Here is a 22,770-nt window from a genome sequence, read left to right on the forward strand (position 1 = left end):
TCTACTGTAGTTGAATTTCTGCTTGCCACGTCTTTACAATTCCCAAACATTGCCGGAGGAAAGAAAAGTCAGAAGGTACACCCGCTCCACCTTGCAAGGCAATATTCACTTCACTTTCTCTCTTCCTTTCAAAGCAGCTTCAGGGAAGAGAATGGAACGGAATGGGGGGGGGGAATGACGCTCAGGTTGCAAGTGCGCATGCTCAGAACTCCTCCTGGCCCTTTCTGCCTCAGCACATCTCTGCCGTTTCAGCGGTTTGTGAGTCAAAGAATACACAGAACGTCCGGTAGCTCCTCCCCTTCCCAACGCCAGGCGCTTCCTGATTGGCGGAGATTGCGAGAGCGGACGTGTATAAAAGGGGGGGAGAGTGCCACCGAGGGTAGCAGTTGAGCAGTGGAGCTTGGGTAACAATGGCAGCCGCGACGCGGGACCCCAGCACATACTTCCGGCGCCCTAAAGGCTACGTGATGCTCCTGATCGCAGCCGGCATGGGCTACTACAGCGTAAGTTCGCCCCAAGAAGGGATCCCAGATCTTGCTGTCAGCGTGAATGTGCCCTTTCTCCACCAGAAGGTGCATTTGCACTTGACACCGTTGCATGAATGATCCACGCCCTTATGTTTAGTGTCTGTCCTATTGATTACCAATATCTCTGTTGCACATTATTCCATTCCTTCAGTTGGAAAGAGTTCTCATGTTTACCTCATCCAAAGCAACTCTTTATGGTAATAGTCCCGGGTTACTTACCTCTTCTCCAGCTTACATTCCTCACCATATATGCACTTTCTACTTGCACAGTTCATTCGTTTTTATGAGCTTTTCCAGGCTTTTATCTAACTATGTTTTATTGTAATTGTGATTTTAATATGTTTTATAGATTTGTTTTTATATTGTGTCTTTCACACTGTATGTAAACTATTTGGGCTTGGCCCCAAGTAAGCTGCCTCGAGTCCCGTTGTGGAGATAGAGGCAGGGTATAAGAATAAAGTTGTTATTATTATTATTATTACTATTGCTATTGTTGTTATTTGCATCCCTATTGAGTGCCAGGGTCCATCTTCATCAGGGCTGGGATGTTGTTAGTTAATTTGGTGACTGATTTGAAACTTTCCTGGAGAACTGTAGCCCTCCCTCTCAGTGATACAGCTCCAAATATCCTTGGTATGCCTTCTGCATCAGAGATAAACTGATTTCATCCGGGCATCCCCTGGGCAACATCCTTACAGACAGCCAATTCTTTCACTCCAGAACAACAAGTTGCTCTTGACATGAAAAAAAAAGCCATTAGGAAAAGTGGATAATAAATACGATATATATATATATATATATATATATATATATATATATATATATTCCACTGGATAATGGAGGAAGCCAAGTGGAGCCCCGGTGGCGAAGTGTGTTAAAGCACTGAGCTGCTGAACTTGCAGACCAAAAGGTCCCAGGTTCAAATCCCAGGAGCGGAGTAAGCGCCCGCTGTTAGCTCCAGCTTCTGCCAACCTAGCAGTTCGAAAACATGCCAATGTGAGTAGATCAATAGGTACCACGAAGGTAACGGCGCTCCGTGCAGTCATGCCGGCCACATGACCTTGGAGGTGTCTACGGACAACGCCAGCTCTTCGGCTTAGAAATGGAGATGAGCACCAACCCCCAGAGTCAGACATGACTGGACTTAAAGTCAGGAGAAACCTTTACCTTTAATGGAGGAAGCCAGGGAGTTTCAGAAAAACATCTATTTCTGCTTTATTGACTATTCTAAAGCTTTCGACTGTGTGGATCATAATAAACTGTGGCAAGTTCTTGGTGGTATGGGGATACCAAGTCACCTTGTTTGTCTCTTGAGAAAGCTGTATAAAGACCAAGTAGCCACAGTAAGATCATGAAACAACAGACTGGTTCAAGATTGGGAAAGGAGTATGGCAGGGCTGCATACTTTCACCCTCCCTATTCAACTTGTATGCAGAACACATCATGCGACGTGCGGGGCTTGACAAATCCAAGGCTGGGGTTAAAATTGCTGGAAGAAACATCAACAACCTTAGGTATGCAGATGATACCACTCTGATGGCTGAAAGTGAAGAGGAGCTGAGGAGCCTTATCACCAAGGTGAAAGAAGAAAGTGCAAAAGCTGGGCTGCAGTTAAACATCAAGAAAACCAAGATTATGGCAACTACACCTATTGATAACTGGCAAATAGAGGGAGAAAACGTGGAGGCAGTGACAGACTTTATATTTTTAGACGTGAAGATCACTGCAGATGCAGACTGCAGCCAGGAAATCAGAAAACGTCTACTTCTTGGGAGGAGAGCAATGGCAAACCTTGATAAAATAGTGAAAAGCAGAGACATCACACTGGCAACGAAGGCCCGCATAGTGAAAGCAATGGACTTAACGTCAGGGGAAACCTTTACTACCTAAGAATATATTCATATCTATCCAGACATCTCTCTTTATATAGACACTAGCTGTGCCCGGCCACGCGTTGCTGTGGCTTAGTCTGGTGGTGTTGGTCAGTCTACATTAGGTTGTATTTATGCTGTGACCTCCACCCTTCTTTATACTCACATTAGTAGTAGTATTTGAAGTCTGTTACCTTCTTCAATTTTTGTGTTGATTGATAATTGCTTGAGATCCCTGTTGTCTTTGGTTTGTTGTTAGTTGTAATGTCTGATTCTGCTGAGTGTGGTTTATATTTTCATTGTGGTACAATAGTCTTTTGTTTTGTTTTGCCTGTGAAGGTGTTTATTATTGTTGTTGTTGTAGTGGTCATGAAGGTTGGATAAGTTAGATGCTACTGTATTGTTTTTGGAGGCCCAGTGTAGCACTGACTGGCCTCTCAGCCTCAGTGCCTGGCTGTTTCTTGCCTGTGATGGTGTTGATTCTTATTGTTGTTGTTGTTGTTGTTGTTGTTGTCATTGTTATTATTGTAATTGTTCTTTTTGGAGGCCAAGTGTGAATGTAGGGATTGGGGAGGTGGATGAGTTCTGTTGTCAAATTTTGTATTTGTTATAGTCACAATGCGTTGTTGTGAGTTTTGTGGGTCCGGATTGTGGTTTTGTGGTGTGGTTGTGTTGTTACAACTGAGAGGCAAGGCTTTTGTGTTGTGTTGCCAAGTTTTGTATTTCTGGGGCATTTAGTTGTGTTGTTATAGTCACGATGCACTGTTGTGAGTTTTGTGGGTCTGGATTGTGGTTTTGTGGTGTGGTTGTGTTGTTACAATCGGGAGGGAATGCTTTTGTGTTGTCAAGTTTCGTATTTCTGGGGCGTTTAGTTGTGTTGTTTTAGTCATGATGCGTTGTTGTGAGTTTTGTGGGTCCAGATTGTGGTTTTGTGTTGTGGTTGTGTTCTTACAACTGGGAGGCAAGGCTTTTGCGTTGTGTTGTCAAATTTTGTATTTCTGGGGCGTTTAGTTGTGTTATAGTCACGATGCATTGTTGTGAGTTTTGTGGGTCTGGATTGTGGTTTTGTGGTGTGGTTGTGTTGTTGTAACCTGGAGGCAAGCCTTTTGCATTGTGTTGCCAAATTTCGTATTTCTGGGATGTTTAGTTTTGTTGTTATAGTCACTGCGCAAACAACTTTATCATTTTATATATATAGATTTGCAGAGACTTGCAAACATATGAGGGTAAATTCATATATAAAAATAACTAGCTGTGCCCGGCCACGCGTTGCTGTGGCGAAGTATGGTGGTATGGGAAATAAAGTATTGAGGAATTGGTGGTAGTTAAGGTAAAGGGTCCCCTGAGCTGAGTGGGTTGCTAGGAGACCAAGTGAGCGGAGCTTAGCCTTCTAACTGGCAGCAATTGGCTAAAAACAATTATTCCTCTCCCTCTAATTAGGACTTTATTTTTCTTTTCTTTTTGTTGTATCAACCTAGAGGCATGGATGAAGGGTTGTGCTGTCAATTTTCGAGGTTGGGGGGTGTTTACTTTTGTTGTTTTGTCCGCTGCCGTGATGCCATCACTCTTTTATATATATAGATGTATATGTATGGCTACAGATACACAGGTACATGGATCTATATGTATAAAGGGTTTGCAAAGACCTGCAAACATATGAGGGGAAATTCATATATAAAATTAATGTATATAGATAGATACACATATAAAGGTACATAGAGATGGCAAAAGCTTGCAACGGGTTATATCTGTAGGAGAGTTTAACAAATATTTCAGGGGAAAATGCTTTCATAAGATTAATGAATATATATTTTTCTTCTTCCTGACTTGCAAAGGGTGTCTTTGTCTTTTTAAAACATTCCCTTGATTAAGAGGAGGGAGGCTTTGCAAAAGAAAACACGCTGATAAGGGAGGAGAAGAGAGAAATAGATCACATTTTGCAAGCAATAGCCTGCAGGCTCCGTTGCCGGCCTTGACCCAATTATAAGCCGGGGGAGGCTTTTTCAGCTCATAAATAAGGGCTGAAAAACTCAACTTATCTTCAAGTATATGCGGTATTCTTTTGTATGAAAGCTGACCTGGATTTAAATGGGCAAGGCCTCCACATTCCCTGCCAAGTGCAGTCTGGGATTTCCACATTTAGATCCAACTCCCAACCCTTGTTATGGGAGGGACCCGATGAATAGGGTTCTTCATTCAGCCATTTTTATAATTTGACTGAGATGCCTATGGCCTAATGTGTGTTTGGGAAGCATAGGTGTTCAAATATATGGGTGTGGTGTTTCCCCTGATCTGGTAAAACGGGACATGAAATGTGAAATGTATTGAATTAGGAGGAAGTTGAGTTGGATAGGAGAACATTTGGTGGTAGCTTTACCCTTAGAAAAAAAGATGAGGAAAGACATATAGAGAAATTGGTTTTGAATCTCACCAGCAACGCTGGAAAAAAGTAAATTCAATTCTGTAATCTTAATCTCTTAAGCTTGGAAGACAGTGTATTGTGTTGATATGTCTAATGCCTAATTAACAAAATGTATTTCTTCTGTCTTTCTCTAATTTCTGACAGTGGGCTTTCTTTGCACCTGCATCAATCCCCTACGACAGTCTGGGACCCCTAGGCACTTTCACAAAATTTCTGGTGGAAAAGCACAATGCTCCTTTTAAGATGGGGTAAGCAGGAAGTAGAAACCAATGACGTTTTCCTTCACACCCTGTGCGTGCGCGCACGCATGAAGTCATGTACATGTGTGGAAATAGGTGTGGGTGAATGAGTGTAACAGTCAAATGTTTCTAAATGGATGTTGTGAAAACAGGGTACAGTCATGCGTCCTGTAAATGATGGTGAGCATTGGGGGAGGACTGAAGGAGCAGAGCTCTTGTATGCAGAACAGTGCAATGACGTTTCTCATGGCATGAAAAATAACCTTACCCATTAAAATCATTGCCTGCAAAATCATGTGAAATGACAAAACATTGCTGCTTTGTGTAACTTCACAATGGTGGCAATGGCTTTGCCAGAACTAGCATGGGGCTGTCAGGAGCCCAGGTACAATGGGTATATGAATAGTGGAAAACCCTCTTTTTAAAAACTCCCAGAGTCTCTCAGTCAACCTCAGTAATTTAGAAAGCAGCAGGAAAATGGAGTGCAAGGTTTGATGAGCTTTGCTAGAACTATAAAGTCAGTTGTGTTATTATACAATGTGCTAAAATTCCATTTCTCCTAAGAAACACTTCAGTGTGACCTCTTTCCCTTGTTGTCTCTTCTAAAATGGCCATGAGGTCACTGCAGGTTTATCTCTTTCTGGAGCAAACATCACCAGCAAATTCCTGGTGGTTCCATTCACAGGCTGTACAATTGATAAGATAGGTCTGAAGCCTATATGTATAGCTTTTGGAGGAAGGGGGGAAGGACTGCAGGTCTGGATAGTACTTGCATGGGAGGCAGCCAGTGAATACCAAGTGCTGTTGCTGAAGTGAGCAGATGATTTAGAAGTGCAAACACAAACAATGAAGGCAAATTTGTATTGTCAATCTGCTCCTGTTAAGTTAGAAATCATATGATCATCTGCAGTCTCAACAACATCTAAGAGACTGCATGGTCTCTCTCCCATATTAATATTGATTTAAAGGTACAGGGGACAACATTTCTGTGTGTGATGTACTCAAGTATACAGTATTAATCAAAACCATGGAGTAACTGTGCCCCATTAAAATGAATGTGCTGCACACAAGAAAATATTAGGTGTTTCTGGGAGATAATTGATTTGATTCCCTCTGGCCCCAACAATATTTTCCTTGGCTTGAGAAAATGTCACTTAATTAACTAGTCATTTTTTAAAAAAATTACAGGTATTTTATCAGCTGGGCAATTCACCTTGGGGAAGCACTTTATGCTTTGAAGCTATGCACGTAAGCTATTTTAATTTATTTTCCTTTTTATCTTTTGTCTGGTCTCACTCTTCTCAGTTCTTAGTTTGCATGTGCTGGAGCAGGCCTGTGTTGGGCTGAAATACAAATGTGTGCATTTATGAAAAAAACAATCAGTTCAATAGTGTAAAGTGATACAGTAGTGCCAAAGCCTGGAAAAGTAATTTGTTGGACTATATTTCCAGCATTACCCCAGCCAGCATCGCAATTTAACTCTTAAATCAACACTCAGATTTACTATTTTACCTGTTAGTGAAAATTAAGCTTGAATGAAGCTCTCTTAAAGATCCACTTTGATGCTGACATGGGGCTTTGTGAGTTGAGATAAAAAGAACTACATAAATTCCAAACATATCCTATAGACAAAAGGCATGTGGATGTGTTTTTGAAAGAGAGAATTTGCCTGGGAAGGTGGGATTCTACGTATCTGGAAACTGTCTCAAAGCGTAGGATCTCATCTCTTAACGGTCACTCACCTGCATGACTTTTCTTTCTTCTGTTAAAAAATCATTCACTCTTCAAATGACTTGTTTTGGGTTTTATTTTGGCTAGAGGTCACCAGTTAACCACATTATTATTTCAAAGGGTTGGTTAGTGATTTAAGAGGAGAATGTGGAGATTTTGCCATATATCCTGTCAATGGGAATCACTACATGTAGGGATTCCACCCTTTATGTAAAACTTCCATCCTTTGTCCCACTGCTGCCTACACCATGTGTGGGACTTTCGACTCTTTCATTCTTTAGTTTTGTTTAATGAATATCTTATAGAGTCCCAATCAATTCAACATAATTTGTGGCAGCCCCTCAAAAAAATTTATGGAGTATAACAACCACTTTCAAGGTAAGTATTGCACAATTAAACAGGAAACAACAATTTCAAACCAGAAACAGATTTTTTTTAAAAATTTGTCACATAGTGTTATTTATATATTAATTGAAACCCCATTGTCACTCCTCCCAAGCTAAAACCAGACCTTTGCCAATTACTCTGTTCAGTCTCACTCACTCTATTAATAATCTAACCCAAGCCCCTCACTAACTCTTTTCTCACTGTCCACTTCTCCAACCCAAGACTAAACTAACTTCCGCTCAAACTCCCAACTAATATTCACCAACTCAAACATCCACTAACCAGCATCCGCTTCAACACTGCTCTTTTCCCCCTCCCAACAGCTCCTGATTGTACTCGCACAATAAATCAAGCCATATAAATCTATATGCACATGTATATGTATATACACACACATATGCACATACTGTCCACGACACAGGGCACCACAGAGAGGATTTGTAATCTTAAGGTTTTGGTAGTCCCTGGACCTATTCAGAGCATTTTTATGCAACACTGAATCACTGCATCCTTTCTGCCTTTGCACTTCCAATTCCAAAATTAGGTCTGCGGTGGCAGAGTACAGGCTTGTCATGCAGGTCTCCATGATCCCAAAGTCAGTCTGTGGCAACTTAAGTTACAATGATCAGATACGTAGCAAGCACATGCTTTGTTCCGCTCATCTTATTGTAACTGTATAATTAAAAAGGGAGTGGAGGAAACAATTATTTTCTTGCATGTCCTACTAACCTATGAGCCTAGCCAGGGGGATTTCACATAGCATGACCTTTTCTGTAATCAGTCTAAATCCCCTTTTCTGCTTGTGAAATCTCCTTGCAAAGGAAATCAGATTGGCTCTTATGCCTTCTACATTTCTGGCAGGCACCTGTTCTGTTTTAAAAGAATTGTTTGGGTTTTATTCATATGTTTAATGTTTTAATTGTTATTAGGACCTTTTATCTGTTTGTTGGTGGCACTAGTGGCCCAGAGTCCTTACCAATCTCCCTCTGATCTGCTTTTTAGGAGGTTGTAGTGGGGAGGGGTGTCAGAAGAGAGGGACACTTCCTTTCCTTGAGGGTTCCTTCAAATAACTTAAACATCAAGCTGATTCAAGCAATTTCCAGTTTATTTTGATACCTGCTGGGGCAGGAACGTGAATGACAGTTTTGAGATTTCTGTCTTTTGCCAAGATGTTAAAGAAGCACATTCCTTTCTTGGTCTTGTTTTGGTGCCATTTTGCGTCAATGTCAGGTCCATTTGTCTCTTTTTTTTCTCCCCAGGAACAAAGGTGTCACAGACAGCATAACTCGGCTTTTGTGGTTTGTTCAGACATTTGCATTTGGAATGTTTTCTCTTTATCATTTGTTGACTTACAAACCTCTAAGGAAAGCCAGTGACGGATACAAGCAGAAGACAAAGTAGAAACTGTAGTCTGGCACTTTGGCATCGTTTTGAAGTTGAAGATGACGGAAAACCTAGATGTTTAATGTGTTCAAAATATATTGTGTTTTAACAGGAAAAGCGTGTTTATGCTTTACTCATCTACTATGTTTTTGTAGCTGTGGGGGAAGTGAAGGAATTCACTATTACAGTAGAGTCTCACTTATCCAAGCCTCGCTTATCCAAGCCTCTGGATAATCCAAGCCATTTTTGTAGTCAATGTTTTCAATATATTGTGATATTTTGGTGCTAAATTCATAAATACAGTAATTACAACATAACATTACTGCGTATTGAACTACTTTTTCTGTCAAATTTGTTGTATAACATGAAGTTTTGGTGCTTAATTTGTAAAATCATAACCTAATTTGATGTTTAATCGGCTTTTCCTTAACCTCTCCTTATTATCCAACATATTCGCTTATCCAAGCTTCTGCCAGCCCGTTTAGCTTGGATAAGTGAGACTCTACTGTAATTCTTTTTCTTGAATTCGATAATAGGGAAGAGAGCCTTGACAATTGGATTAGGGAAATCCTGTTTTAACCAATTGAGACAAAAAAAAACTCTACCAGTAAAGTTTGACATCTAGAACAAGGAGTCAGTTTCAGCCTGGAATGTGCAGATTGTAGACGGAGGTCTCTGTCCCGATCAAAGGATTTTTGATAATTTCCAAGGAGCCTGAAGACGAGGAAGAAATGTGGTTCTAGTGGGAATTTGAAGGGGTCAACATATCCAAGAGTGTTGTTTTTAGAAAAATTGCTTATACACACACACACACGCACCAGTATTGTTCAATTTAATGAAATGTTCCTGCTTTGTTCAAATGAAGAGATTTGGTAAAATGTCAAGGGCTAAAATTAAATAGGATAGAAAGATTAAGAACAAATAATATGATAAGATCTTTATCAAGGGATTTAATTTTAACATAGTATAAAAGCATAGATCACACCTGATGTTCAGAGCTCTGGAAATGTTTCAGAAGAACAAGATGAGCAGCACTCTTTTGGGGAAGGTGGGGGAAAGGACTGTGGGCTGGAGCTTGAACAATTTCACCATTCCTGAGGTGCAAGAGAGAATTTCACTTTCTGAAATTACGCATAGTACATCATTTCGGATAACATTAAAGTGTAAGTTTTGCTATTCTTTGTATTGTTAATAATGAAAAGGGAGAGGGAACTTTTCTAGCATTTTGTATCCAATGGATTATAATAAACTTAAAAGGTGGGTGATGAAGGAACATATTGCTGCATTACTTTTCAGAATCTGTTTGCTTCAAGCCTTGGTGAAAAGGAATTGTGATCTTGAAAAAGCAAGTATGTAGATTTATTTTTCCATGAGGCTGGTTGAGTGGTTTCATATTCTTAAAGCGAGGTAGCCAACAAGGTGTAGGGCAGTTTTTATTCCAAATGAGAAGGTTTACATCAGGTCAGGGAAGTGTTGTATAGCTTGAATTTTATGATGATGGGTATGAAGATAGGCTAGCAATATCTGTAGTGATACATTCACAAAATAATTACACTAATTTAACAATTTTTGGAAAGTTTTACTGAAGGATTTGCAACTATAGGAAGTATTTATAGGCAGTCCCCACATTACAAACAAGATAGTTTCTGTAGATTTGTCCTTAAGTTGAATTTATTTTTATTTCAGAACAGATACGTCTTTGAAGTGTAGCTCCAGCCAGATATGGATGTGTATGTGTGGGTGTGTGTGTGTGTGTCTGTCTATATGCATGTATTGGAGGGGTGTATAAGGGGGTGTTAACACCCTGTGGTATTTGTTTTGCTCTCTGTGCCCCTGTTCAAAATATTTCATCTCACTTTCTGTCCCTGTGAGAATCAGATTTTGAAAAAAATTGGGTTGCTGTGGAAACACGGTTCATGATGAAGCTTCAATGGAGATACCTTTTCACCATGATAACTCTTTCAGGGGTGAATTTCCCTTCCTAAGGGTAGATTTCTCTCACTTTCTGTTGTCTCGTTCGTATGTCAGATGTTTATACTTGGGGACTGGAGCCTCCGGTGGTGTAGTGGATTAAAGCCTTGTGACTTGAAGGTTGGGTTGCTGATCTGAAAGCTGCCAGGTTCGAATCCCACCCGAGGAGAGCGCGGATGAGCTCCCTCTATCAGCTCCAGCTCTATGCGGGTAAAAGAGAAGCTTCCCACAAGTATGTTAAAAACATCAAAACATCCAGGTGTCCCTGGGCAACGTCCTTGCAGACGGCCAATTCTCTCACACCAGAAGCGACTTGCAGTTTCTCAAGTCGCTCCTGACATGGAAAAAAAAACTTGGGGACTGCCTGTATATGTGTGTTTGTAGGTAAAAAAAAGCAATGTAAAAACAGAATAACACATTTTTAACAAAAACCTTGCTCAGCAGAAAGACAACCAAAAGCTATATTTAAACAGTCAAGGGGCATTTATTAGCTGGTTGGGAAAACTGATAGTGATTGGGAATCCAACAGGAAAAAATAGGATTAATTGACAGTCGGTCCAGAAATGGATTGACTAATATCTAGCACTAGAGGGCAGCAATTGAATGTCAAACACCACATCTTCAAGTTTCCTGTAGTGGCGTATTTGTCTTAAAGGCAGCTTAATAATTCTGTAAACCCTGTAGACCAGGAGGAAACCCTGGAATATGTAGTTTGGAGCCCCTCACATTCATTGAAGAAGCTCCAAATCTGACCAGACAGTGTTTTCCCATCAGGAAAGTGAACAGCAAGGTTTGGAAACTCCTCTTCAGTGCAAATCAGGTAGCATTTGTGTCCTGGTAATTGATACTATATCAAATATCAGTTTCTCAATCACTGGGTGTTGTTAAGGTTTTGCAAGAGTTCAGTGTTGTAAGGCTGCAGCTTGATAATACTTGTTATAGAAACCTGACTTAATTATATAGAATTAGACTTCTGCTGGAACAATCTGATTGTTCTTAAAAGAACTTAGAAGTCCTATCATGAGTAAACATCATGACAAATGAAAGCCAGAGAGAGAGAGTTTTGTGACACAGTTAAAATTTACTGGACATTAATATTTACATGTTCAGGAATGCCAACCACAATGGGCTAATTCTGAAGAAATCTTTCCTCCAACATGTGAGGAGAGAATGATCAGAATGTCTGACTGATATATTGGGACATAAGGGATCCAAGTATGAAATGTGTTGTCGAAGGCTTTCATGGCCGGGATCACAGGGTTGTTGTATGTCTTTCGGGCTGTGTGGCCATGTTCCAGAAGCATTCTCTCCTGACGTTTCGCCCACATCTATGGCAGGCATCCTCAGAGGTTGTGAGGTATGGAGAAAACTAAGCAAAGAGGTTAATATATATCTGTGGAAAGTCTAGGGTGAGAGAGGTCAGTGTGAATGTGTAGTTAATCACTTAAATTAGCTTTTCAATGCTAATTTAAGTGATTAACTACACATTCACACTGACCTCTCTCACCCTAGACTTTCCACAGATATATATTAACCTCTTTGCTTAGTTTTCTCCATACCTCACAACCTCTGAGGATGCCTGCCATAGATGTGGGCGAAACGTCAGGAGAGAATGCTTCTGGAACATGGCCACACAGCCCGAAAGACATACAACAACCAAGTATGAAATGTTTTCTATTAAATTAAAATTAAACTAAACCTTAAAACTCAGGAAGATCAGAAAAGTCTTGCTAGGTTTTACCCAAGGTCTATTTAGACCAGCATCCTTTCTCCCCTACATCAGCCAACCAAGGTGTCAATGAGAAGAAAAAAAAGGGAGGCGATGGCACAGGATCAGTTTGAACATCTCAGAATGAGTTGCTATATTATGTGAAATAATTCAGTCCAAGCTGGGCCAGGATGACTTTTCTTCACTAATGATGGTGGTTGTCATTTTATTTACACTATACAGTAGAGTCTTGCTTATCCAACGTAAACAGGCCGGCAGAACGTTGGATAATCGAATATGTTGGATAATAAGGAGAGATTAAGGAAAAGCGTATTAAACATCAAATTAGGTTATGATTTTACAAATTAAGCACCAAAACTTCATGTTATACAACAAATTTGACAGAAAAAGTAGTTCAATACGCAGTAAAACTATAATAATTACTGTATTTACGAATTTAGCACCAAAATATCACGATATATTGAAAACATTGACTGCAAAAATGTGTTGGATCATCATCATCATCATCATCATTTAATTAATTATTAATCGCCCTCCATCCAAGATGCTCTAGGCAATTTACAAGATAAAATTGTAAAGGATAAAAATACATACATATAAATATCGATAAAATTAACATAGATTAAAAGCTCTAGTAAAGAGCCAGGTCTTGAGTGCTAGGGTAAAAGGCCCTAACTCACGCATGGCTCATGTAGGGCGGCAAGGCATTCCATAAGGCAGGGGCAGAAATAGAAAAAGCTCTGCGTCTGGTCCTTTCCAAATGCACTTCTCTAGGACCCGGTATGTAAAGTAAGTCGCGTTGAGATGGTCGTTGCGACCTCCGATGATGGGAGAAGGAGAGACGGTCCCTAAGGTACAATGGGCCCTGGCCGTAAAGAATTTTAAAGGTCAGAACTAGCATCTTATATAGACCATGGTAATTTATTTATTTATTACATCATTTCTACCCCGCCCTTCTCACCCATCAGGGGACTCAGGGCGGCTTACAATATAAACATACACATTAAAAACAGTTGTCATCAAATTTAAAAATCCATCAAGATTAAAAATTACAATAAAATTAAGAATATCCATTAAAATATACATAATTATACATTTAAATATACATTTAATGCACTTTCCATGTTCATGTGGGGTCTGTCAGTAGGAAGTAATCAGTTGGAAGCCAATGCAGATGCTGCAGCACTGGTGTTATATGGCATTTCATAATCCAGAACGTTGGATAAGCGAGTGTTGGATAAGTGAGACTCTACTGTACTATTGATATATGTTTCTCACATGAGAGCACACAAACCAATATTCAGCTTAAGTAATGGAGGAAAATGAAGACACAAGCACATAATGGCCTTCAGTTACTTCATTTGGGGTGTACTATGGGGGGGGGGGCAAAATTAGGACATTGCCATCCAAATAAGAATCCCCCTCCCACAATAAAAAATTCCTAAAGTCCTCATGTTTCTAGCATTGTAGCGGTTGTCAAAAAATTCCATGGAACATTTAGAAATCCAGTCTAGGCATCCAAAGAAAAGGAACAGACATCCAAAGACAAGTATCCAAAGGAATGTGATCAGCTTTTGAGGAAGCTATGATTTTTTTCACTCTGCTGTGCTATGAATTTGAACAGTGAAGGGAAATTTCATTGAGAAGGCAAAATTCTTGTGAAGGGCAATGCTCTCATTTCGCCCTATCCCACAACTAAAGCCTGTGTTTTCCAGGCTTCCTGATCATTTTTTATTTATCGTGTCAGAAGCAAATTGAGAATACAGTTATAATGTATAGAAAAACCACAAAGTTAAAAACTTGGCATTATACTAAATTTCCTTTGACCTGGTCACTTTGAGTGCCTCTGGTGTCACTGTAAGAAAGTCCTCCATTGTGCATGTGGCGGGTCTCAGACTACATTTTAGTGGTTTGCTGTCCTCCACACTCACATGTCGTGGACTCCACTTTATAGCCCCATTTCTTAAGGTTCTGCATCTTGTGGTGCCAAGGCGCAGTCTATTCAGTGCCTCCCAAGTCTCTCAGTCTTCTATGTGCCCAGGGAGGAGTTTCTCATCTGGTTGCTGCCATTGATTGAGGTTCTGGGTTTTAACTTCCCACTTTTGGACTCTCACTTGCTAAGGTGTTCCTACAAGTATTTCTATAGATCTTAGGAAGCTATTTCCTGATCATATCTGATCCTGCCAACTAGGGATGTCTTTGTGTCGAAACAAACCAGTTCCAAGTGTTTAGCTTCTGTTGTCTCAACATGCCTCTAACTCCGGCAGAATCATTCATGTACACATGTATGTGAAAATATAAAATGCTGCACACTTGTGAAGACTTTTCTGACAGTCACCTCCTTCCAATGACACTGAAATTCTATCTATTGTATTGCTTCTTAGGCTAACTGATATAGGAGTGCAATTGTTGCCTTCAACTGTGCCAGGGAATGTCACCAAATGTGTGACTACATGGTAGCAGGGAACTTGCCAGGGAAGGGCAACCAATGATGCAGGGATCAGGACCACTGCTTTGAGTAGTGAAATATGAAATCTATGCCTGTTGCTCTTTGTGCTTTCGGTGTTGCTTTAAGCTGTGATTTAGTTTCTTCCCAATGGAAGTTAGTCCTTAAAACCATGCTTGATTTTTTTTGAAAAGCATTGAATCCTTTATTATTAGTTCTGGGGACTCTGCTATCAAAATGTGTTCACACACTGATAGCAGGGCTTTTTGAGAAATATGGTTATTTGGTGGGGAGGAATGAGTTTTTCCAACCCATGGGGGTTGGGTAAATGGGATTTTTAAAACAAAATAAGTCTTTGGCTTTTTGAAAAAATTGTATGTATAAATATATACATACATATTTGTATTTTTTTTGAAAGAATTAGGGTTTTAAAATAAAATATTGTTATTTTGAAATATACGGATTTCTGAAAAAAGCAGTTTCTTTGTTCTTTAGTGCAGTGCCCTCAAACCCACTTCTCACAGGTTTTTTTTTTTTGCTTATGTGCTGCCTACTTCTTTCCCCCACTACGCTTGGTGATTACCATGCTGAACATGACACATCATAGGCCTAAGGCAGACCTTTCCAAACATTTCATGTTGGTGTCATACTTTATAGACAAGACATGCATCATTTCATGACCCAGTAATTCATTTTCACTAATAAACCAGAGGTCAAACCAATCCCTTATAAAGATACAGACATATATGTAAATTATAATAATGAAATGTATTGGTGACACAACATGGCTTATGCAAACCTTTATATATTTTTAAAAGTATGATTTGTTGCTTATTTCACATAGACGGAGGGGTTTCTCGTTGCAGCCATCACACAAATGTGTCCAAACATAGTTTGGAAAGCTTTGGCCTAAGGCATAGTGTTTACTTCTTTGCTTAGTTTTGTGTTCAGTATTCTAACTGTGCAACTCAAACACTGTCTGACGCTCCCGCATTCAACACCTTGAGCTAGGAAGAATTATGTATGACATTTTTTCGGTTAAAGGGCTGGTTGTCATTGCCACCTCTGCCAAATATGGCTGTTCAGGTATGAAGTTTAAAATATTTTTCTAGGATGATTTTGTGAAATAACATTGAATTTAAATTTATTCGATAATGGTACATTTATGGGTACTGCTCATTTTCACATAAAAACAAGGGGGAAAAGAAATTCTATATTGAATCACTCCATCTGCAAAGACTGTGTATACACAATAAACTTTTCACCCATCTGATTGAAATGGGCAAGGCTTTAAAGAGATGGGCAATATGTTACTCCACAGCTTTTTCTTGGACTACAACTCTTATCAGCCTTAGACAATACCGCCAATAGTAAAGGATGTTGCGGGTTGAAGTTCAGCAGTATCTAAAGGGCTCATTTTGAAGCATGTGGTTGGTGTACACCATCTTTTTTTTTTTTTAACCAGTTCAGTGCCTGGATGCAGAACATTTTCTCATGTGTCAGATGTGTAGCCAAATGAGTTGGTGAAAGACTGAAATGAGACCTTCTTTGCCCTATCTAACCGCCCCCACCCCTGGCACTGTCAAATGTGTTGCTTCATGGCATGTCTATGAGGCCTATTAATGAGCATCTTAAGCGGGATGCATATCACATCCTTATGACATAACCTCATGATGTGTTGACTACTGCTTAAAGTTCAAGTAGCCATTGACAACTGCACATTTTATAAACTGCACAGCTGTTCATTTTATTGATTGATTTTTGAATTTGAATTTTGAATGATACTTTAAAGTATGCATAACCATGAGATGGGTGTAATTGAAAAGTATTTTTGAATCCATAAAATAATGCCCAACAATGGAATAAAGATACAACAGGCCAAAGGAAAATGATTTTTATCGTGTCAGAAGTGACTTGAGAACATACTGCAAGTTGCTTCTGGTGTGAGTTAATTGGCCGTCTACTGAGACATTACCCAGGGATGCCTGGATCTGTTACCTTCCTGCTGGGAGGCGTCTTCATGTCCCCACAAACTAGAACTGACAGATCACTCGTTTCACTCGTCTCCCGGATTCCTATCACCAACCTTCAGGTCAGTAGTACAGCCGGCACAAAGATTTAACCCATTGCACCACCACGGCTCCCTGTTGTGCAATGGGTTAAATGATGGAAGCAACACTATGTGCAGGTTTTTACTCAGTAATATTTGAATCCTCTATTCAAAAGGCAAGATAGACATTTTATTAATTGAAAGAGAAGTATGTTTCAAAACTGCAGCACATTTTGATTATGTGCCATTTCTAGATAGAGAACATAAATATCCCAATAATGTTGCAGTTCAAGAGGCAGCTTAACCAAAAACCATGAAGCAAATTACTCTTTCTCACTCTCAGGTTTTCCTCTGTAAAATCAAAGTAATACTGATCTATGACTTGAGGATGTTGAGCAACTGAATAAAAAAGTCAGCAATTACAAACTGTAAAGGAATTTTCCATCAACTAGATCAATATTGCTTTTAAATTGTTTTAACTGTGCACATGCATACATCTCAGAAAGTGAAGTGGGATGCTCCTTAAGGTATCCTGAACAACCATCAGATGCAATGCAGTTCTGTCCCATGTTTTGCACCCAACATTTAATTGGATAGAGGCAAAATGTCTTGAAAAACTTACAGTTGTGGCATTTAGGGTACGAGCTATCAATAAACTTGAGCTGATTTACAACCTTGGGTGGTTTCCATGCAGATGGCTCCTTGTGCAACCAAGATATCATTGTTGAAGGCTTTCATGGCCAGAATCACTGGGTTGCTGTGAGTTTTCTGGGCTGTATGGCCATGTTCTAGAAATATTTTCTCCTGACATTTCACCCACATCTATGGCAGGCATCTGCAGAGGTTGTCTGAGGATGCTTGCCATAGATGTGGGTGAAACATGAGAGAATGCTTCTGGAACATGACCATATAGCCCAGAAAACTCACAGCAACCCAGAGATTCCATACAATATTACCAGTCAAACTGCAGCATGCTTTCTACATGACTTTGTGGCTAAGATGAGGAAGGTTTAGTTCACTCAAATGGGCATTTGAAAAAGACAGCAAAAGTCTAAGAGCATCTTCTGAAAACCCAGTTATTTATTTAGCACTAAATACTTTTTTTCAGCCTGATTATTCATTATTACAGTTTAATCAAGTTCCATACAACAAACGATTTCATATTTGTGGAGCATCAGAGGTGGAGGATATCGCACATGTACTGTTCATCTGTGAAATGTATAAGAAAGAGAGAGACCAATGCCTCGGGCCATACATTATTCACAAAACACACTGGGACCCACATATTAAAACTAAAACGGGATCTGGATAACAGCTTGTTTATTTTAACTTCTTTTGTACCGCAGGTTGTATGTTGTATGTATGTCTATGTGTTAAATGTTTTGATACGGCCGATGGGCTAATCAATAAAACATGATTGTTTGGTGGAAACATTACAGTTGAGAGATTCACTGGGTTGAGAGATTCACTGGGGCTTAAGACCATAGACTGATGTAGGGGGCTTGTGGATGGATGCCATGGTGCCTGGAATGTTTTCATTCTTTTACATTATCACTAAAGTGTCACAGATCTGTATTTGACTAATGTATCTTTAAATAATTGGAACAGTATTGTAGCAGAAACAAAAAGATCAATTAAAATTTAGATTATAAAGTGTTATATAACACAACATTATAATGGATCTTTCCTGTTAGGTGTCAGTGAATAACCCACAGCTCTTTCAAAGAGAGGAAGGGAGACAGTATCAGTCATCACTTTTGGAGAATAGGTTACCCTTTCATCCTCTAAAACCACTCATTACTGCGTATTTAAAATAAAAAGACTCAATAAGTGTCAGGAATGTAAAGAAGGATTACAAACAGACAAGAATCATGTCTAGACCTGCCATGAAATGTGAGCTTATGAGGCACAGTGATGTCCAAACGAAATCTCTCTTCTGGGAGTGGACTTAAAAACCAATATGATTTTTGTGTGTCATGCTTCTTTGTGAAACACACTGCTCACATCTGCATAGCCTGGACTCTTTCTCTTTGGGACAAAATTGTAAAGGGCTACAGGTATAATCTAGCATGGACACATAAGCTGTGCTTTTAAACTGTCACAGTTTGGGAGATTTGCATTTAATTAACTTGATATTGAGGTACTTGGAGATGTGCTGCAATACAATTTGGAGAACGCTGTCTCCGAAAAATTCTTAATTTTATAACAGCATTTTGAGATGGAGATACACTAGATCTCTGTTTTGCAATCTAGATGCACAAAACCATCAGGATAAAATATAAAGTGTATAAAACTACATGCCTACTAACCTATGATGAATAACAATTACCTCCAGGGGGCAGTTAAATAACACGGGACTAGAACAGCATTGTTGTCTCCCTTCCACCTCCTCTCAGGCTGTCAACATATCACAAATAACAAAAAACATGGGCAGGATAGTGCACATTTCTGTGGACTTATTTGCAAGGCTGGAAGAAATGCTTTTGGCTTGAAAGGCATGGGTAGAAGAAGCACAGCAGTTAAGAATAAAAAGCTCATCAGAAGCAACTTCCATTATCTACAATAGTTCTAGACATGCAGTTGAAGAAAGATTTTACTATAACATAGAGAAGTAAGTCACATCCTAGAATTTGAAATATTCTAGGATACCCAGCAGCAAAACTTCAGCTGTCTTTCAAGACATAATACTGAAAGCAACTGGGGGTGAAAGTCATATAGGGAAAACATGCTAAACCAATACACAACAGAAGGCATAGAACAGACATCCTACAGATAGTATTAAGCACTCCTAATCTAATCTAAACATTTTAAGTTCATTCATCTTTATTAAAGGATATGTACATCATATTTTTCTGAAAGAGGATGTGGAGAAGAAAGAGGCAAATCATTTGCTAACAACTTATTTTGCAAGGTTTCAAAATAATCCTGATTGTAATGCTATTTTAGACTGTTGCCACCTTGGGCCAGCAAGCTGTCAAACTTGTTCATTGTAATGTAAAGCATCACATAGATAGATGATGCTACAAAAGGAAGTAGTAATGAGAATAACCATATGTTTAAATCTGTAAACTTTTTTTTGAAAAGATGGATACATCCTGAAGGATTTCAGTCTAGATATCTCATCACCGTTCCATCCATGTCATCATGGGATAAGGATCTACAAGGGCATTTTTCAGCTCAACCGTGTGGATTTTGTCTCTGGTCTCTACAATGCAGGTGATCTGAAAGAAAGGACGTAAGAACTTGACTGAAGATGATGACAGTACACAAAGGTCTTGTTGTTATTGTTGTGTACCTTCCAGTCATTTCTGACTTATGGTAACACTATCACAAGGGTTTCTTCAAGATACCATGATTTTATCAGACCTTGATCAAATCACTCATAGTTGAGGATTCTGCTAGCGAAGATCCATGCTCATGGCTTAATATGTGTTTGTTGGTACAATACTCCATTAAAGCTTAGCTGTATAAATAATGAAATGTCATTTAAATGTTGGAAAAACTGTGATGAAATAAGTACATTTTGTCCTATGTGGCAGTTGTGTTTTCTTGTTAAAGATTTCTGAATAAAAATACTGAAAGGGAAAGAATAATGAATTTAACTGTTGTATGTCTCCACATTTGGGTTTATTATTAGTATATTTTAGAGATAACAAAGATTTATAATATTTTAAGATGTTATCATTTATATGTTTAGCATCAAAACTGTTGACTGCATATCACTGGAAAGGAATGCATAATTTCTTCATTGTGGTCATTTAAAATATGGCAAAGCTAATCAGCCAAAGGACCTCATCACACAATGGTAATTCAGGGTCCTAGGATGCTTCTGCCCCAGTTGACCCACGGAGCCCCACGTCACCCATCACATGATGTAGTCTCACTTCTGGTGAGGATCCATGGGTGAACTCAGGCGGCAGTATCATAGGACGCTGTGCCGCCAACACAGGAACAATTTGGAACAATGGGGCTACTGCAGGGGGAATCCATGCAGCAATGCTTCCCCTTGTGTGATGGGGAAGTGTCAGCTGGCGGGGAGGTGGGGCATGAAGTTCTGGGATTGCCCCACTGCCCCCTGACCCCCCTGGAGGCTGGCGAACCAGAATACTGGATCTCATTAATGTGATGAGGTCCTTAATCTAGTCTGAATTCTTAAGACAAGACTGAGACCACTTTCTGCAGGTTTAGGCAAGAACCACAAGGATATGGAGTCAAGAGGATGGTTGGGATTACTGTTGAAAAGTGTATGCAACAGCTCTATTAGGTACCCTGCTCAGGTGCAGATAACTGCACTTGCAAGTCACAGAGACCATGAAGATGAAGCTTATTGACTGAAGATGAAGAATTGAAAGGTTTTTTATGTTATTGTTACTTACTTGATTCATCTGAATCCTATCTGACTCTATTGCATCATTGTTTCCCCATCTCCTCCTGATCCTAGCTGAACCTAACTGTCCTAACTGATCCCAAAGCATAAACTCCTTCTTCACTGTCTTATCATCCACTCCACTGTCACATCTTTATCTTTAATAAAGTGTAAACCAGGGTTTCTCAAAAGGTTCTGACTTCTATCTCACAGTCCATCTACTTGTTCCAAACACCAGCTTTTTAAACAGTCCATCACACATTTAGTCATGTTCAATCCCCATCCCAATAGATCACTTATTGCGTATACTATACATTACAACAATGGCCATACTTTAATTTCTTGAACAATTACAACATTTTTGTACAGAAGTCCAGAATATCACAACCTCATCCATTTATCATGCAAAAAGAAGTCATCTACATGTAGTACATATACTCTCTGTGGGCTAAAGAAGATCCAATCTGCTATTTGGCTTAAAATCATGCTTCTGGCCAGTAACTCTTTTTCAGCCAGACTTCTTCTTGTCATGAGGTCTGAATGAAGGAGAGTTACTGGCCATTTTGACCTTTTGCTGATCAGACCACAATGAAATAAAGGGATTGGACATAGGGTCCTCTTCTTGGTGTGATCTGGCTGAAGGAGAACTGGCATTGTGAGCTCAGCAGTCTCTGGTCCTTTTTTTTCAGCCTGGTCTGATCAGCAAGAAGTCCCAATGACCACTTTCTCTTTTTCACCTAGACTTCATCAACAGGAGATCCCTATGGCCAGTCTCTCTCCTTCAGCCAATCCTCACCAGCAATACATCACAATGGCTAGTCCTTGAAGCCAAGTTCCATCAGTAAGAAGTCATAATAGCTTCAACCAGTTCTCATCAGCAACAGTTCACAATGTCCAGACCTTCATCTGGCCTCACCGGCAAGATTTCCCAATGGCCAGTCCCTCTTGCTTAACCAGGTCTGATCAGCAAGATCTCACAATGGCCAGTATGCTCCTTCAGCCAGACCTCATCAAAAAGAGGTCACAATGGTCAGTATCTTTTCTTCAGCAAGGACTTAGCAGAAAGACCTCCCAGTGTCAAGTCCTTCTCATTTAGCCAGGTCTCATCAGCAACCGATTGCAACATGCAATCCTTTTCTTCAGCCAGGTGGCAACACTAAGAAGTCACAAAGGCAGTCCCTCTCCTTCGGCCAGACTTCCCCAACTAGAGGTCACAATGGCCAATCCCTCTCCCTCAGCCAAACCTCATCAGCAATATATCACAATGATTAGTTGCTTTCATTTAGCCAAGATTCACCAGCAACAGACCACAATATCCACTGCTCTTCAGCCAGGTGACAGAAAACATAGACAGAGTGTGTACAACGTTTAACAGACAATAATAATTTTGGTGATGATTTGAAAGCTAAACAAATGTATTTATGTTGAAAAAGAAATGTTATAATATTATAATTCCTTTACAAATTCCATCTTAAATTACAATTTTATATAAAGTATTGGAATTTTCCTCCCTACACAACAATGCATTGTTCACACTGAGTTACAAAGTTCACTTAAAATATCTCTTGTAATACTGCAGCATTTCTGCTATTGGAATTTTTGAACCAGTTACTTCTGATCTAGGTGGATTGGGATTCTTTTTTTTTTT

The 22,770-nt window shown here is 39.6% G+C and overlaps 2 protein-coding genes across 4 annotated transcripts in view; one reads left to right on the forward strand and one right to left on the reverse strand.

The window, feature by feature from the left end:
- The first annotated feature begins 274 nt into the window (after positions 1-274).
- Positions 275-9,833, forward strand: tmem254 (transmembrane protein 254). The gene is made up of 4 exons (XM_003227540.4): positions 275-503; positions 4,965-5,068; positions 6,248-6,307; positions 8,437-9,833. The coding sequence occupies exons 1-4, from the start codon at positions 411-413 to the stop codon at positions 8,576-8,578; spliced, it is 399 nt and encodes a 132-aa protein (XP_003227588.1). The 5' UTR covers positions 275-410; the 3' UTR covers positions 8,579-9,833.
- A 7,983-nt stretch (positions 9,834-17,816) lies between these two features.
- LOC100558175 (L-threonine ammonia-lyase) overlaps positions 17,817-22,770 on the reverse strand; it is an 84,178-nt gene continuing 79,224 nt past the window's right edge. For all 3 annotated transcript variants that reach the window (XM_062975862.1, XM_062975861.1, XM_008120764.3), the window contains one exon: positions 17,817-19,977. In XM_062975862.1, the coding sequence (XP_062831932.1) occupies positions 19,879-19,977 (99 nt within the window). In that variant the 3' untranslated portion in view covers positions 17,817-19,878. The remainder of the gene's footprint in view (positions 19,978-22,770) is intronic.

This window comes from Anolis carolinensis, chromosome 3 (genome assembly GCF_035594765.1).
Source record: "Anolis carolinensis isolate JA03-04 chromosome 3, rAnoCar3.1.pri, whole genome shotgun sequence".
NCBI lineage: Eukaryota > Metazoa > Chordata > Lepidosauria > Squamata > Dactyloidae > Anolis > Anolis carolinensis.

Excerpts from the sequence above, each read along its gene's own strand:
- tmem254 (XM_003227540.4), top strand. The coding sequence starts at position 411 with ATGGCAGCCGCGACGCGGGACCCCAGCACATACTTCCGGCGCCCTAAA. Across the intron at positions 504-4,964 it reads CCGGCATGGGCTACTACAGC|TGGGCTTTCTTTGCACCTGC; the intron begins GTAAGTTCGCCC and ends AATTTCTGACAG. Across the intron at positions 5,069-6,247 it reads AATGCTCCTTTTAAGATGGG|GTATTTTATCAGCTGGGCAA; the intron begins GTAAGCAGGAAG and ends AAAAAATTACAG.